The following is a 16869-nucleotide window of genomic DNA, read 5'->3' as shown; positions in this document are numbered from 1 at the left end:
TCCCGCCTCCCTCTGCAGGCCCCGGGCCCCGGCGCCGCGCGCTCTCTCCCCGGCGGGGGCCTGGAGGGCAGGGCGAGCGCGGCCGAGGGGGTCCCGGAGGCGGGAGGCCGCGCGCAGTCGGGGTTTCCAGGTGAAGGGCAGGAAAACAACCGGTCGGGCCGGGCGGAGCGGGGCGGGCGGGGCGAGGGCGGAGGGCGCATTGCCTCATCCTGTACATTTTACTGGAAACCGGACGCATCCGGAGGAGGGGCTGGGAGGCGGCCCCGGCCCCGCCAATGGCCGGGCCGGGCGCCGGGGAGCCCAGTTTAAATACCGTGGCCGCCCCGGGGCGCGCCCGTACCCGCCCGCGCCGAGCGCCCGCCGACAGCTTCCCCGAGCTCGCCCGCCAGGCAGCCGCGCGCGGCCCGCCGGTGGCGCAGGTGTCGGGTCCCCGAGCGCGCAGCCCGGGAGCATGATCGTGGACAAGCTGCTGGACGACAGCCGCGGCGGAGAGGGGCCGCGGGGCGCGGCGGGCGGCTGCGACCTCATGACCAGCCCGCTCCACCTGGCCCACTTCTACGGCGCGTCGCCGCCCGCCGCCGCCTGGGACGCCGGCTGCTCGGCCTCGGGCCCCTCGGCGCCCGGCTCGCCCGGCTCCGACTCGTCCGACTTCTCCTCCGCCTCGTCGGCGTCCTCCGGCGGCGCCGTGGAGTCCCGGCCGCGAGGCGGCGCGCGCGCCGAGCGCCAGCCAGGTACCCGCCGGCCCCGCCGCCGCGTGCTCGGGCGGGCGGGAGCGGGACTCGCCGGCGGAGGGTGGGCGCTCGGCCGCCTGCGCCCTCCTGCGCCCTCCTGAGCGGCGGGGCCGGCGCACCTTGGCCCGCGGTCACCGGGAGACCGCGCCCTGCCTGGCCCGGGCCTGGGGGCTTCGGAAGCGCCCAGCCCCGCGCCGACTGCCGGGCCGAAGACCCGGAGATCGCCCCCTCTCCGAGCAGCAGCTTTGTCGAGTCCTAATTATTTAATAGAGGGTGATGAGATTTGGGGTCTGACGTAGGTGTGATTTTCTTCTTGGAACTGTTTTAGTGAAAAACTGCAGTCAGGGGCTAAGGGTTCGGGAACGGTGTCAGAGGTCGTGACTGACTTCTTCCTGTTTATGGAAGTTTTAAGGGAAAAGGTGCGACTGTCCCAAGAAAAGAAACTGCTGGTATCGAGGTGAAGCCGGGCTGAAAACCAACTCGACTCACGCCTGTAGTTGGGCGAGTTTCGGAAGTCTGCCCAGAATGGCTGAGGTCTTGTTCTCGTACTCTGTGCCTTAAAAAAAATGGATAAGCCGTAAAGAAAGTCTAATGTTAGCTTTTGTCGGCTGCGGATTGGTTACGTTTCTCTTGGTGAACCGAGTTGCATAATTTGGGGGGGGGGGAACAGGATGCCCCTGTGGGTAGGCTCGAGAAAACGCCTCAATTGGACGTTGAGAGTAAAAGAACGTCTCCTTCCGGTGTTCCCCACTCTTGGTCGCCGTCTGTTTTAAAAAGTGATTTCTCATTTTCATTTTAAGTCATTGAACATCATGTAAAAAGTGATTTAAACCACTACTTGCGAAGCGTGTAGCAGATCCAGAAAGAATGTGTGTATAGGACCCTTTCTCCCACATTTGGCCTTCAGCTGGTGGAAACTTTGCTAGGCCCTTGGTTTACCGCACGGCCACAGGGGATTTCTGAAACTGCGTTTTTTTCTCTCTGTGACGTTGGATTTAACTGTTGTCATTCCAGAGAAATGCCGTATCTGAGATTCTGCCAATTCTGGTATCTCTCGAAATCCCTAAACTTAAAAATACAGCCAACGAATGTTTCACTCACCCTATCATTGAACTGTTTATTTCATGTATTTATGATAGATACACATGTTCAAATTATGAGTTGTTTTTGGTCCCATCTTATTTTTTTCTACACTTGATGGAGTGGCTGAATTATTCATTTCCTGACTTTTTGTGAAGTTGTCTTCACACGTACTAAGAGGTTGTGACATAATAGTGATCAGAAGCATTTCTATACTAAATGCAAAAGTGGATTTCAGACTTTAAGAGTGAAACGAGCATATTTCCTTTTTACTTAGAAGACCTGTGTAAGTAATTCCAGAAACAGTCAGTGAGGGGAAATCCTGTGTTCTTATGTGGAAATGTGTTTAAGCTCTCTGAATTTAAGCTGCTTTCTTGGCACAGTTCAATTGAAGGAAATAATAAGTCATAAATCTAAGACATTGTTAATTGTCAGGTTTTGGTACATTGAGATCTTTGAAGGAAGTTGTTTTGTGCCTTCTTAGGTGAGCGGAATGAATAGACTTTGAAATTTCGATGGGAATATAAAACCATTGGTTTAAAAAAATGCACCATTTATCACTTGTTCCCCAAGGTTTTTCAAAAGTCAAGAATAATTACAGAGCTATGAGAGTCATGATGGCAAAATCTGTGATCCCTTCTCATGGGTGGTTGGAGCTGAGAGGGAGAGGCTTGATTTCGGTTTATCTACTGGCTCTGATGGTCCTTGACCACATTTTTATGAACTTTGATTTCTTAGGGTACCCAGTAGAGAAAGATATCAGGCAACGTAGGACTCTTGAGCAGAGCTGGGGACACACAAGGCCATGGATTGACCAGAGCGAGTTAGAAAGGTTTTGCAGTCTGCTGCTTGGGGAGTTCATGCATTAGGCAACAGCTGTACTTTTGGGATTATTCACGTTTCTGTCTGTGAAGCTCTTTAACCAGGAGTATGTTTTGTTTTCTTTTGAACAGTTGAGCCCCATGTGGGGGTTGGCAGGCAGCAGAGAGGCCCCTTTCAAGGTGTTCGGGTAAAGAACTCGGTAAAAGAACTCCTGTTGCACATCCGAAGTCATAAACAGAAGGCTTCCGGCCAAGATTTTAAGGTGACGTCGTTTTTCTGTTTGGAGTGTGGGGTGGTGGGGAGGGGTTAGTCTGTCAGGGTTATGATGACCTGGGTCCCGGTCATCAAGTAAGTCACTTGGAATTTTCCATAGATGACAAAGTTCATAGGACAGAGCCCATATTTGTCTCGTCTGCCATATCCGACTACTTAGCCCAGTACCAGACACTTGCTGTAGGTGGGCAAGAGAAACTTAATGAATGAAGAAATGAAGGCAAGTTCAGGGACTCGGTTGAAATGGAACGTTTTAACTATAAGGGGAAAAAAATCAAATGGTCTTAATTCATTTCATCTTGACCTGCATTGAGCTAAGGGGAAAGTGAAAATGAGGAAGTTTCAAGATAGAATAAAACTTGACAGAGAAAATAAATATTGATAGAAAAACCGTCTCAGAGATTTATGGTCAGCTACAAAGGGTGGTGGAGATAAGCCTACTTACTGATGTACATGAAGAGGAAGTCATGTTGTATATACTAACTTGGAAACTTTTTTTTTAAATAGACACAAGGTGTGAACGTAGAACAGTTCACAGGTAAGAGTCACTTGTATTCATCATTTTTGTGGGGCTTCAGAGTAAAATAATATAGTATAATTGTGGGTAATGTTTATCAAATAAAATGATCGCCGGGCGCTGTGGCTCACGCCTGTAATCCCAGCTCTTAGGGAGGCAGAGGCGGGAGGATAGCTTGAGCCCAGGAGTTCGAGACCTGCCTGGGCAATATAGCGAGACCCCGTTCTCCACAAAAAGGAAAAAACCAAAAAGACAAAATAAAATAAAATAAAATAAAATGATCACAGAGGCTGTATTCCTTTTTTGGGTATAGAATTGAAGAACGCAGTATCATATAGCGGGAAAAGGAAGGGACCCGATTCGTTGTCCGATGGACCAGTTTGCAAAAGGCCAGCTCTGTTGCATTCCCAATTTTTGGTAAGTATCTCACCATTTGCCTCTGACTCTCCTTTGGGAATCGCTCCTGGGATAATTTGAGAAGGACGTGAGTGAGCAAGTTGCATTTTCCTTCTTTCCAGACACCACCTCAAACACCAACACCTGGGGAGAGCATGGAAGATGCTCATCACAGTGAACCCAAGCAGGACAGCAGTGCTGATCTCCTGCAGAACATTATCAACATTAAGAACGAATGCAGCCCCGTGTCCCTGAACACAGTTCAAGTGAGCTGGATGAGCTCTGCGGTGCTCCCCCAGAGCTCGCCGGCAGAGCACTGTCAGGACGTCCACGGAGGCCAGGCCTTTTCTCCACCTCAGAAATATCAGCCCTTCCCAGTCAGCGGCTCCCCGCAGATGATAGACCAGGCTTCCCTGTACCAGTATTCTCCACAGAGCCAGCACGTAGAACAGCAGCTGTACCACACCCACAAACCCACCCTGGAATACAGTCCTTTTGCCAGACCTTCCCCGTCCCCCCCTTATGAACCAAACCTCTTTGATGGTCAAGAATCACCGTTTGGCCCAAACCAAAGTTTAGTGTCCTTTCTGAGTAGTCACGAGGAAGCTGAGAACATTGCTCATCCCATCCAGACTTCCTCCAGTGTTCAGCCGCAAAACGGTGCCCACTTGCACAACTTCAGCGTGATGCCCAACGGCGCCTGTGACGCCATGGCGGGGCACGAGATGGCCCCTGACTCTTCCAGCACGCCACTGCCATTCCCTAACATTGGAAATCCAATGAACACCGCACAGTTAGGGAAGTCATTTTTTCAGTGGCAAGTGGAGCAGGAGGAAAGCAAGTTGGCCAATATTTCCCAAGACCAGTTCCTTTCAAAGGATGCAGATGGTGACACGTGAGTATCCTTTTATTTCATGTTCTTAATCCGGTAAACCACACTTGGAACAGTGAGCATGGAATTTTCCTAGGGTCTACCAAGGTATACCTTAGTTAGTGGTTGGCTAACCAAGATGGCTAGTGTAGACAGAAGGCGCCACTCAGTGACAGCTTATATGTCAAGAAGGGGTTTTCCCGCAGAAATGGTTGTTGGCGGAAGAAATAACCTGTTCTCAATTGATAAAAATACCTGTGTCTTCTTGAGTACTTGGATTTGGAAGACCAGCTTAGACTATGCCTGTAGAGCAGAAACAATTAGATCATGATTGGGAGAAACTGACTTGGTTTGTAGGTCGCAATCTGTCCCGATGTCTTTGTGGCCTTGGGCAGGTTACTTACCCTGTTTGTGTCGCAGTTCGTTGACATGGAAAATGATACTATCTCCCATATGGGAGTTTTAAGAGTATTAAAAATAATAGACTTAAAGTGATCGGCATGGTGCTTGACGTTGTTTTTCTTATTTCTGGTAGCCTGGCTCATCCTGCTCCAACTGGGATGTATTGTCAGTGCAGCAGGAAAGACAGATTATCCTTTGTCATGTTTCACTTGACTATACCGATATATAAAAAGGAGGCTAAAGGAAGATTTTTTTTTTTTTTTTTAAGAGGAACTTAGCAAAATCAGAAATAATTCAGCTCTTTTCCTTGCCTTCGTTCCCAGATTCCTTCATATTGCTGTTGCCCAAGGGAGAAGGGCGCTGTCCTACGTACTTGCAAGAAAGATGAACGCGCTTCACATGCTGGATATTAAAGAGCACAATGGACAGGTGAGCGTCTTGGCAGAGTCTGAGACAGCACAGAGGTGGTCATGGTGCAGTGAACGACGACCAGCCTCCTGTGTGGATATCTCAGAGCTCAAGATCAAGAGAGTTGAGTTAATATTAACTTTGAGATACGGACTTTTTGCCACCATCAACCTTGGCGTTATTAACATTCACTTTGTAGCTATTTGAGCCAACACTGAAGGTCACAGAGCCACACCCTAGGCTTATTTTGGTTTCCTTGTCTTGCGGTATCTGATTGCTTATTAAGAGGATTTATTTTCTCTCTGTGGGTTTTTCCCTCAGTCACAGTTCAGTTTCATATTCCTTGTTACGATAACGTTGTGTGTTTAAAATGACTTCTTTTTCTCTGAATATCCGCAGAGTGCCTTTCAGGTGGCAGTGGCTGCCAATCAGCATCTCATCGTGCAGGATCTGGTGAACCTCGGGGCGCAGGTGAACACCACCGACTGCTGGGGAAGAACACCTCTGCACGTCTGTGCTGAGAAGGGCCACTCCCAGGTGCTCCAGGTGAGAGGCGGCAAACCAGGCTTCCGTGATCGCGAGGCCAGAGAGCTGGATGTTAGAAGTTGGAAACGGGTTGCCTGTTGCAATAATCTATTTTGAGTTAACCTACTCATTTCTTGGGGATGTTAATAGGTATCTCTGCAGCTTTTGCTGCTAACAGATGTCTGCTTTTAAAATCTGCAGGCGATTCAGAAGGGAGCAGTCGGGAGCAATCAGTTTGTGGATCTCGAGGCAACTAACTATGATGGTAAGCAACTGAAACTTTATTAGATTCAGAGCCCTGAGAGCGGGGCACCCGTAAGGTCGAAGAGTACTGAGTATCATACTAAGCAGGCAGGGAGATGATTGAAGCTAAAATATTCTGTAGATAAAATCAGCACCAAGACCCAATGAAGGGACTGTATTGACTGCCTTAGTTCTGGGGGAGCCCATTTGTAGGTAAAGGTAGAGGCCATTCTCAACGTTTGTCATTAGAGAAGGCCCAGAAGACCTGATGGGATCCCTGACCGCTGCTTGATTATACTTTTCTTCCAGGCCTGACTCCTCTTCACTGTGCAGTCATCGCCCACAATGCTGTGGTCCATGAACTCCAGAGAAATCAACAGCCTCATTCACCTGAAGTTCAGGAGCTTTTACTGAAGAATAAGAGTCTGGTTGATACCATTAAGTGCCTAATTCAAATGGGAGCAGCAGTGGAAGCGAAGGTGAGTTCACAGAAAAGGTCTGAGATGCGATAGGGGAGCAAGTGGTTCTGGCAAAAGACCTTGCTTCCAAGTACGGGTTCAAACTACCTTTTTTCTTTTTCTTTTTTTTGAAATTAATGGTGAGAGTAGCCACGTCTGGGTGGTTAAGAAGCCCAGATTTTAACAGATCATTTCATATGTTTTCTTGATTTGCTTTAAATCCATGGATTCTTATCCAAAAGGTCAGTTGGGTATAAATTAGTCTTTGAAAGGAAAAGAAAATGCTTGAAATTGATGTTGTCATTTGGCTTCCGTTTTCATACATGGAGAATAAAGGTAGGGCTTTTTGTAAGGGTTTCATCATTGTTGTAGAATGTAGAATTCATCTTCTGTTTTTTAAGCTGGAAAATATTTTATTCTTTTTAAATTTTGGTTTTACTCACTGAGTACCTGGGGGAAAAATGCCTAGTCATAAACTGGACTCTGGAGGCTTACTGTCTAGAAAGAGGTGAGAGATACAGCTAAATATAACTCTACAGGGAGGCCAGCAAGCCTGGAAATGCAGATGAATCTGTAATAAATGGTTTACTGCTATGTTATGACTTGGGATTTAAAAAGATAGATGTATTTTTTTCTACATTTTATGACCACTCTGTATAAAAGGGTACATGGTGACAAGAGGCGTATCGGCAACTTCATAGGACATTTAAGAAGAATAAAAGATGCCATTTAGCTTGGGATTAAGCAGGGCGTTGTGGAGAAGGGCACATTCAAAGTGGGTCTCCAAAGCTGAGTGAGACATTCGAGAGATTGGGTGAAACGCGTACTCCGAGGCGTGGTCTCGAAATTTTCTTTTTCTTCCCCCTCCTCTTGCCTTGGACAAGGATCGCAAAAGTGGCCGCACAGCCCTGCATTTGGCAGCCGAAGAAGCGAATCTGGAACTCATCCGCCTGTTTCTGGAGCTGCCCAGTTGCCTGTCTTTTGTGAATGCAAAGGTACTTTGAGGAAGCGTTAAGACCCACAGCGGAGTTGGAATGGCCTTCGGTACACCTCCGAGTATTCTGAGCTCCTTTCGTGGGACTTCCTCCTTCCTGATGTCTGGTGTTTCCTTCTTTCTCTTCAGGCCTACAATGGCAACACAGCCCTGCACGTGGCTGCCAGCCTGCAGTATCGGTTGACACAATTGGATGCCGTCCGCCTGCTGATGAGGAAGGGAGCAGACCCAAGTACTCGGAACTTGGAGAACGAACAGCCAGTGCATTTGGTTCCTGATGGCCCCGTGGGAGAACAGGTGCGAGGCACGGGACAGGGAGGAAGTACTTTCTGGCACCCGAGTCTGAAACATCAAGGGAAGCGAGGCCGTGCAGGGCAAAGGCCAGCTGTTGCTCTTCAGCTGGGCTCTGTGTGTGTGTGTCTCACAGTAGCTCGGAGTTACTCTTCCTTTGGAAACAGAGCAGTTAAGACATTTGAGGGTTTATTTGTAGACTCAAAATGATTAGTCAGGTAGTCTTCTTTTCTGTAAGACAAACTTAGGTTTAGAGTAAGTCAGAATGGCTTAAGGTTTGGAAAAGGAAGGTACAAAGATTCCGGCAGGTACCAAGGAAAGAGAATCTTGGTTTTGTAAGGTATGTGCCTTCACATATTGTGGATATTAAATGAGTCGGTATTTGTGGAGTGCTCAGAATAGTCCCAGGCACAGAGTAAGCAGCTCAGGGAACATCAATAGTTAGAAGGATTTCTATTTACGAAGTGATACTGAACAAAAAATGGACAAGTTCCTTACATCATTTCAAACTTAGAAATATTTTATACTTTAAGCAGAATTAATGCTTTATTCATCAAGTGTGCTTATATATTATTGAGGCTTGGGTAGTTTTATGAGTAAATAAGAACTTACTCCGTTAAGAATCTGAAATGTTTTTGGCCGGGCGCGGTGGCTCAAGCCTGTAATCCCAGCACTTTGGGAGGCCGAGGCGGGTGGATCACAAGGTCGAGAGATCGAGACCATCCTGGTCAACATGGTGAAACCCCGTCTCTACTAAAAATACAAAAAATTAGCTGGGCATGGTGGCGCGTGCCTGTAATCCCAGCTACTCAGGAGGCTGAGGCAGGAGAATTGCCTGAACCCAGGAGGCGGAGGTTGCGGTGAGCCGAGATGGCGCCATTGCACTCCAGCCTGGGTAACGAGAGCGAAACTCCGTCTCAAAAAAAAAAACAAAAAAAAACAAAAAAAAAGAATTTGAAATGTTTTTGATGGAAGTCCTTTCTCGGGAGGCGTGAGGGGGATCGTGGCTGTGGCTAGGTCATTACATTACGGGGTCCTAGGCCCAGAGTTTGCTCCTACTTCCCTGTCTGTGGAGTCCTAGAACTCTGCTCTCAGGGATTATTGAGGTGTTGAGCCATTTAACTCTTCATTAAATGTTTTCAGATTATTCTCTTGGTTGCTTTGGTATTTTGTGTATTTGGGGCAGGTAGAAGGGTCTTCTGCATTTCTTCTATCGTCAGCCTGTGGTCATGTGTTTTGTTGTAGCAGCTCTCAAGTTGTGTCCCCTACCCCAATCTCCTTTCTTCTAAATCGCTGCTGCTCATCTGCTGTAGCCTGAGAGATAGAACATAAAATATGTCAGACCGGGGTATAAAATGAATCACTCCGAATGAGCCGGGATCTTTTCTGTGATCCACAAAGTTAGGTGCAGATGCTTTAATACTTGGATATCGTGACAGCTGTTCTGACTCGAATGTATTAGGGATTTAGGTTTGTGTGTATCATAAGGTGGGTTTTGTGTTCCTGTGAGTTGAGGCTGACTTCAAGATGAGTGAGATACCGTAATATGCCTTAATTACTGCCTTATATTAAATGTTCTCGCAAATAGCAAGAGTAAAGATTAGGAAGAGAACCTACGTGTTGTTTAAATTTATGGAGACTTTGAGCTTCAGATAATTTTTAATGGAGATGTTTTACTTTCTTGGACCCAAAGATTAATATAGGAGATTCAAACTAAGATTTAAAAGGAGTTTAGGATTTTTAAAAGTCACCTGAAAATCTTGGCAAGTATTGTGTGGATTTCTTTGTATACCTACAAGATAATAGGAGTAGTGTAGCATGTGTAAGAAAGGAATAAAACTCAGAAGGAAATGCACCATATTGGCCGTAAGAAATACACCTCATAAATTTTATTTATTTCTCTTCCAGATCCGACGTATCCTGAAGGGGAAGTCCATTCAGCAGCGAGCTCCACCGTATTAGCTCCATTAACTTGGAGCCCTGGCTAGCAACACTCACTGTCAGTTAGGCAGTCCTGATGTATCTGTACATAGACCATTTGCCTTGTATTGGCAAATGAAAGTTGTTTCCATGAAACAAACATATTTAGTTCACTATTATATAGTGGGTTATATTAAAAGAAAACAAGAAAAATATCTCATTTCTCTTGGCAGATTTGCGTAGTTCCTACCCAGGTATCTGGGATCTAGACATCTGAATTTGATCTGAATGGTAACATTGCCTTCAATTGCTAGTAGCTTTTGAGTACGAAAGGACTTTGATTTATGACCCAGAGCGTTATTCATGTAGCTCTTGCCACTGTCAAAGCAAAGTAAATTGTGAATGGTTCTTTAAGAAAAATGAAAGCACGTGAAAGGCAAAAGGTAAATACAGCATTGACGCTTCATCTGGCCTGATGCAGTACCTGGGAGTTACTGGCGTTGGAGAGGCTTCAGTCATTGGACGAGATGAAAGGTGTCCATGTTTATTGAGAATTTGATCTTTGCAAAGTGTATATAATTGTTATTTTTGTCCTTAAAACTGTTGTACATACTTGGTCATTAACATGGTCATATTTGAAATGTATAAGTCTCAAATAGAAAAGAGCACGTGGATTTTTGCTATTTAAAAAGTTTTTACAATTCTAAGGAGTTTTTATTGTGTAATCATGAAGTCTTTGTAGATAAAGCAGATGGGGAGTTGTGGAGTTGTTCATTTAGTGGCTGAAAGATACGTTTGAAGTGTAAAGACGCTTTTTCTCATGCATTGCAATTAGACATTATTTGTAGGGAATTGCATGCTTTTACTTTTTTTTTTTTTCTCCCGAGACAGGGTCTTGCTCTGGCACCCAGGCTTGAGTGCGGTAGCGTGATATTGGCTCACTTCAGACATGACCTCCTGGGCTCAAGTGATCCTCCCATCTCAGCCTCCTGTGTACCTGGGACTACAGGTGTGCACCACCATGCATGACTCATTTTTTTTACTTTTTCAAGAGGCATGATCTTGCCACCTTGCCCAGGCTGGTCTTGAACTCCTGAGCTCAAGCCGTCTGCCTGCCTTAGCCGCCCAAAATGATGGGATTACAGGAGTGAGCCACCGTGCCCAACTGGCAGTTGTATGCTCTTGAAGAGAACATCTCTTTATGGCTTACTCTCTAGAATTTCTGATTTATGTGTTCTGTTGAAATTTTTGTTTTTTTACCTTTATAGAAACAACAAAAAGTCAATGTTGAAATATGTCTTCCTATTTTCTATTGTCAAATGATGATAATGTGCCATTATGTTTTATATAATATCATTCAGAAAAAGTTATATTTTTCAATAACATTCTATTAACATGATTTTTCTTACCTCTGGCATACCTGAGGAATGCATTTGGCTTTGATTACACACTTAAGTTTTTGTAATAAATTTGACTCATTAAAAACTTTTTTTTTTTTTTTTTTAATGAGAAATCTCATCAGTAACTGACTACCTTATCTTTGCAGCTGAGTACTTAAATTCTTTTTTAAAAGATACCCTTTGGATTGATCACGTTGTTTGACCCAGTATGTCTTGTAGACAACGTTGGTTATAATCACCTTGTATCTCTAATATGGTGTGATACGAACCAGTCCATTCACATTGGAAAAACTGACGGTTTTAAATAAACTAATTCACTAATATTATTTGTCTTATTTGTATTTTCTTTTCCTAGTGCCTTGTTTATATTTCCCTAGGTAGAAAAAGTACTATTAATGACAACTTTAAATACCTTTGAGTCAGTTAATATATCTTAATTTGGGTTTTTTGGAGAACATGTTTCCTGAAGGTATACAAGATTTAGCATCAAAATCTATTTGCTAAGTTTACTAGTAGAGAGGTGTTTTAGGTTCTGGAACTATCATGGAAGTTTAATAGATGCTGTCGATCATTCAGATGCTTATATGCTAAAAAAAAAAAAAAAAAAAAAAGCTAAGTGGGAGCAGTGAACCACAGGGAAAACTGTTTGGGGATTCCAGGATCATCCTTAGAGGGATATAAACCTGAAAAAGATTCTTCACTTTCCTAGCAAGCCATTTTGACGTGTGAGAACAAACCCATCGATATCTGTCAGTATGTCGTGATAATTACTGCACATACATTCTAGTTCTTAACTGACAGCCTTTTTCAAGAATCTGGTGAAAGTTAGGAATCCTTTCCCTGGAAAAATGCAAGTATGTAAAAACACACAAATGCTGTGTACAATATCTGGGGCTTCACAGCCTTCAGAAGACCGTGACTCACAAGTTAAAAATCCACTTCAGTTTCATTTCTGCACATCGAATAATACTTTTTCTTCTTTCATATAACGAAATTTTAAAAGTAATTAGCTTTGCAGAGGCAACCTGTTAACCAGAACAGCAGAAATGATGAACTCCCACTGAACATAACTCTACAGTGAGCTTTACCTAAGTGAGCTATGTTCTCTCTTAATCCCAGTTTCTCTCGTAATTAATGGAACCAGGATCTAGCAAGTATGTTTGTGTGCATGTGCAAAGATGTGAATAATTTGAGGTGAAGACCTGTAAGACATTTCTTAGCCCTAAGATGCTTACGTGAGAGATGTGGCATGTACTTTATTAGGTGGACTGTGTTAGGTAGTAGTGAAAAAGGAAGACGTATAGAGATTCAGAAGAGACATTTCTTTTTGACTGGGGAGGATTCAGGGTAGAGCATTTGAACTGTATCTTCTGAAAAGTAGATTTGGATGTTCATATAAAGGGGGGAAGGCAGGTGAAAGAAATAAATAGCATGAACCAAGACATAGTCATTTGCGGGAGTAGCAGGTGATTTTCATATAGTTTAGTTAGAATCTGGAACGGCCAATAAGATCCATCTTGTGTTCCACCTCTGGTAATACTCTCAATTATCAAGGTGAGAAAGATCTTCAGGCGCGCAGGGGCTTGTCAGGAGAGGGTGCTGTGATTGATTCGTGATATCAGCCACAGGGATATGGGAAATGGCTCTTGATTGAATACATCTTAAAGCCTCACAGAAGCCAAGACTGCGTGCTTATTGCTAACACTTCAGTGCCTAGCACTGTGCCTGGTACACGGAAGCAGTTCATAAAATACTGGTTAGCTGGGTGAATGAATGTACGCTGATCCAGGTTAGAGTCACTGGTTTTGTTTGGGGAGGTGATGTTTCGAACAAGACATACTATTAATTACTAATGAATTATTGACTATCATGGTTCTGAATTTAATTCTGCCACATGATTTCACAATGACATGGATGACATGGTAATAAAAATGGGCATAGTCGGACCTATTAAAGAAAAAAATCAGGCAGTCTGTCTTTGCAAAGGACTGTTAGTGCTGTAGTTTGATACTGACTGAGGAATCCCTACAAAAGTCAAGAGATCAAATCTTCTAGCTCAATTTGTTAGTCAAATCAGTAACATTTAATATCCTTTCTATATTTTTACTTAATCAGGACAGGAGAATTTCCTCAAACTTCTCTGACTTTTAATAAATGTCAACTTCTTAAACAGACTGCCACTAACTTCCATTTTCTGATAACCTCAGCTGTTCTGTATCGAATATGACCTTAGAGAAATCCATTTTAGCCACTGGCTAAATTTGTGGTGATTCCTCTTACATCAGGTCTGGGTACAAGGTTTGAGATTGTAACCATGCTACTAGGTTTTGGCTATTCTTGCTGGTGCCCTGGATTAATCCTTGAGAGGAGAGGGGACACTGCCTTATTCATCATCAGAGGCCCTGCACCTAGCACAGTATCTGACACATTGTAGACATTCAGTTAATAGTTCCTAAATTAAATTAAATTTTAAGACTTTGTAAAATTTATTTTTTCTTGATGTATTTTATTCTTCACTGTGTAATATTTTTATTATCCACATAGAGTTTATGACTTAATCCAGAAGTACTTTTATGCTTCCAGTCTTTGGAGTCTGTGCAGACCCAGAAACATTGCATGGATGGCACATTTCTAGGAGGAGTAAGATTGGTTGTTTTCTTTTTGTTTGTTTTTTTGAGATGGAGTCTTCCTCTGTTGCCCAGGCTGGAGTGCAGTGGCATGATCTTGGCTCATTGCAGCCTCCACTTCCCAGGTTCAAGCAATTCTCGTGTCTCAGCCTCCTGAGTAGCTGAAATTACAGGCACGTGCCATCACGCCTGGCTAATGTTTTTGTATTTTTAATAGAGATGGGTTTCACCATGTTGGCCAGGCTGATCTCGAACTCGTAGCCTCGAGTGATCCGCCCACCTCAGCTTCCCAAAGTGCTGGGATTATAGGCACGAGCCATGGTGCCTGGCTGATGGTAGATTCCTCTCAAAATGTGTCTTGCTTTCTTCTTTGCACTCCTTGTTCTCTGGCATGTGCTCCCTGCTCTCTCTATCACACCATTCCCCTTACCTATCAGTTCAAGAGACTTTGGAGATAAGATAGTGCCTCTGCTGAGTGCTCTAGGTTCAAGGTTTCAGTCTTCGGTGGGCATTTGTATCTTGTGTGAAGCTTGTTAAACATGCATATACCTAGGCCCCATCCCAGTCTTCCTGGATCAAAATCTCCAGGGTTTTCAGGACTTCTGGCAAGTTACATGTGGTGATTCTAGCGCAGTTTTAGTCTAAATTAATTAGGGAATGCAGACTTTGGAGAGCAGCTGTGATTGGGCAGTCGCCATACGGTGGTAACAGAATGGGTTGCTGGAATGCCTATGGGGATGAAGTAGCAGCTGGGGAAGGTATGCAGGGTGCCAGGCACGCCGGATCCTGTGGTATAGAAACCAGCTTTGAAGATACAATCGTGAGTCACCTCATTTTTTCCTTCTTGCTTTCAGAAAACGCTTTTCTTTTCTTTTTTCTTTTCTTTTTTTTTTTTTTTTGAGACGGAGTTTCGCTCTTGTTGCCCAGGCTGGAGTGCAATGGCGCGATCTCGGCTCACCGCAACCTCCGCCTCCTGGGTTCAGGCAATTCTCCTGCCTCAGCCTCCTGAGTAGCTGGGATTACAGGCATGTGCCACCATGCCCAGCTAATTTTTAGTATTTTTAGTAGAGATGAGGTTTCACCATGTTCACCAGGATGGTCTCGATCTCTTGACTTCGTGATCCACCCGTCTCGGCCTCCCAAAGTGCTGGGATTACAGGCTTGAGCCACCGCGCCCGGTGTCTTTTACATATTATTATTGGTCTAATGTATGGTAAAATATCTCTATTTCATTTATTAGCTATAATACCAAACATTGAACAGGTGACTCATTTACCATTGATAAACTTAGAGAAGAAGAATATTTATTGAGCTGTAACTCAAAAATTATGGTAACGATTAAAAGCACTTTAAGTATCTTAAACTTCCAACAAAGCTTTTATGATCATCACCTGTCATTTTGCTTTCTGGTACAAATGTGAATGTGCATGAATCTGCTGCTCTTCACCATGGATCACATTACCTAGAGCTGCCCATGTGGAAAGCAACATGATCCCAAATCCAATCAAATCCCTGTGCTTTACAGCATCTGATCTTGTCATGGTAACAGTAGTCACCGAAAACTGCAAATGTTTAAAAGTAAAGGGTCAAATCCAGTTTCATACAATAACCATTGATTCCACTTTGCTAAAATGCAATTGAAATAGACCGTTTTAGGTCTAGATATTATCTTTTTGAGGATTCTGGCTATTGGCCGCCCCAAAATGAAGATTTCGGCAGCTCTGGAAACTTGGTAGCCGGATCTAGCATGCGTTTACCCGTTGGAACAGCAGACAATCCTGTCGGCTTGACAATCGGGACAAATTTCAGGTTGTGATACAGCACTAGATTCCTTAGCTTAATTGATCTGTGGTTTATGTTTTAAATTACTATTTCTTTTTATCAATTCACGGTATATTAATTCGCATGGCTTGCTCTCCCTATGTGCAGCCAACCATCTCTTGGGTAAGAGTTGAATTTCAAGTGATTGCATGACCGTAGGGTACTTCCTGATTGGGCTTCGTGGGAGCCCCAGGTGTTGATGGCTCTGGAGGTGACCTGCTCGTTTCTTCCAGCACGGGGTTAGTTTCGATGTTTTCCTCAGTAGGAGTGTGTCCACTGAGAGCCTGCCTTTCCAAATTGGCTCCAAAGGTTCCTCCCCCCATAGATATCATCTTTCATTTGTCTTTAAAAAAGCTATCCTTTTCTTTTTGACCCCAAGAAGTATTCATTCCAGAATACTTTAAAGTGTCCAAAAAGTTCTCCTTTCTAGGCTCTCATGGATAGGGAAGAATTGGTCATCTTCAGGATAGCAACTTTGTCTGGTGTAACTTCTTATACATACGTAAGGAAAATTCAAAATATATCATTTGGATAAAACAAGCATTTGGATGATACCTCTACCCAAAATATTCCTGGAGATTTTTTTTTTTTTAAAGACACATTTTTAGCCAGGTATGGTGGTACATGTCTGTGGTGTCTGCTACTTGGAGCACAGGAGTTCCGGGCTGCAGTAAGCCATCCACGATCATTGCCAACGTGGTATAATAAGACAGACACAGAAATGTAATTCACACAGGTTATTGACTTGCATACACACTCTAATCATACAGGCTAATGAGGTACATCATTTAAAGTGCAGGATGTATAGACAGTTGACAAGTTTCTCTTTGATGACATTATTCTATTTCCCTCCCTATATAAATCAATCAGTTTTGTTTCTTTACTCAGCTAAAGTTATATGAAATCTGCTGTCAAGGTCAAAATGTCTGTTAATCAGTTAATAGGGTAGCTAAAAAAAAAATCTGTTAATTTTTTTTTCCATTTTCTCTGCTACCACCCACATAGAGGTTTTCAAGACTTTATTCTTGTATTACCCAATAGACTTAGAAACTTGATTTTTTATTATGGAATCATTCAAACCCACATACAA

General features: G+C 44.0%; 1 protein-coding gene across 1 annotated transcript; it reads left to right on the top strand.

Moving 5' to 3' along the window:
* Window positions 1–326: 326 nt before the first annotated feature.
* Window positions 327–14987, top strand: NFKBIZ (NFKB inhibitor zeta). Its single transcript, XM_039477494.2, has 12 exons — window positions 327–731; window positions 2765–2895; window positions 3414–3444; window positions 3737–3840; window positions 3942–4714; window positions 5416–5521; window positions 5900–6046; window positions 6227–6290; window positions 6578–6747; window positions 7611–7721; window positions 7850–8017; window positions 9920–14987. The coding sequence occupies exons 1-12, from the start codon at window positions 452–454 to the stop codon at window positions 9971–9973; spliced, it is 2139 nt and encodes a 712-aa protein (XP_039333428.2). The 5' UTR covers window positions 327–451; the 3' UTR covers window positions 9974–14987.
* The last annotated feature ends 1882 nt before the right edge of the window (window positions 14988–16869 follow it).

This window comes from Saimiri boliviensis, chromosome 8 (genome assembly GCF_048565385.1).
Source record: "Saimiri boliviensis isolate mSaiBol1 chromosome 8, mSaiBol1.pri, whole genome shotgun sequence".
Classification (NCBI taxonomy): domain Eukaryota; kingdom Metazoa; phylum Chordata; class Mammalia; order Primates; family Cebidae; genus Saimiri; species Saimiri boliviensis.
Note: the sequence above shows the minus strand (reverse complement) of the source record. Positions and strands in the feature narration are given on the sequence as shown.

Coding starts and splice junctions, on each gene's coding strand:
- NFKBIZ (XM_039477494.2), top strand. CDS start 452: ATGATCGTGGACAAGCTGCTGGACGACAGCCGCGGCGGAGAGGGGCCG. Junction 3,841..3,941: donor TGTTGCATTCCCAATTTTTG/GTAAGTATCTCA, acceptor CCTTCTTTCCAG/ACACCACCTCAAACACCAAC. Junction 6,748..7,610: donor GAGCAGCAGTGGAAGCGAAG/GTGAGTTCACAG, acceptor GCCTTGGACAAG/GATCGCAAAAGTGGCCGCAC.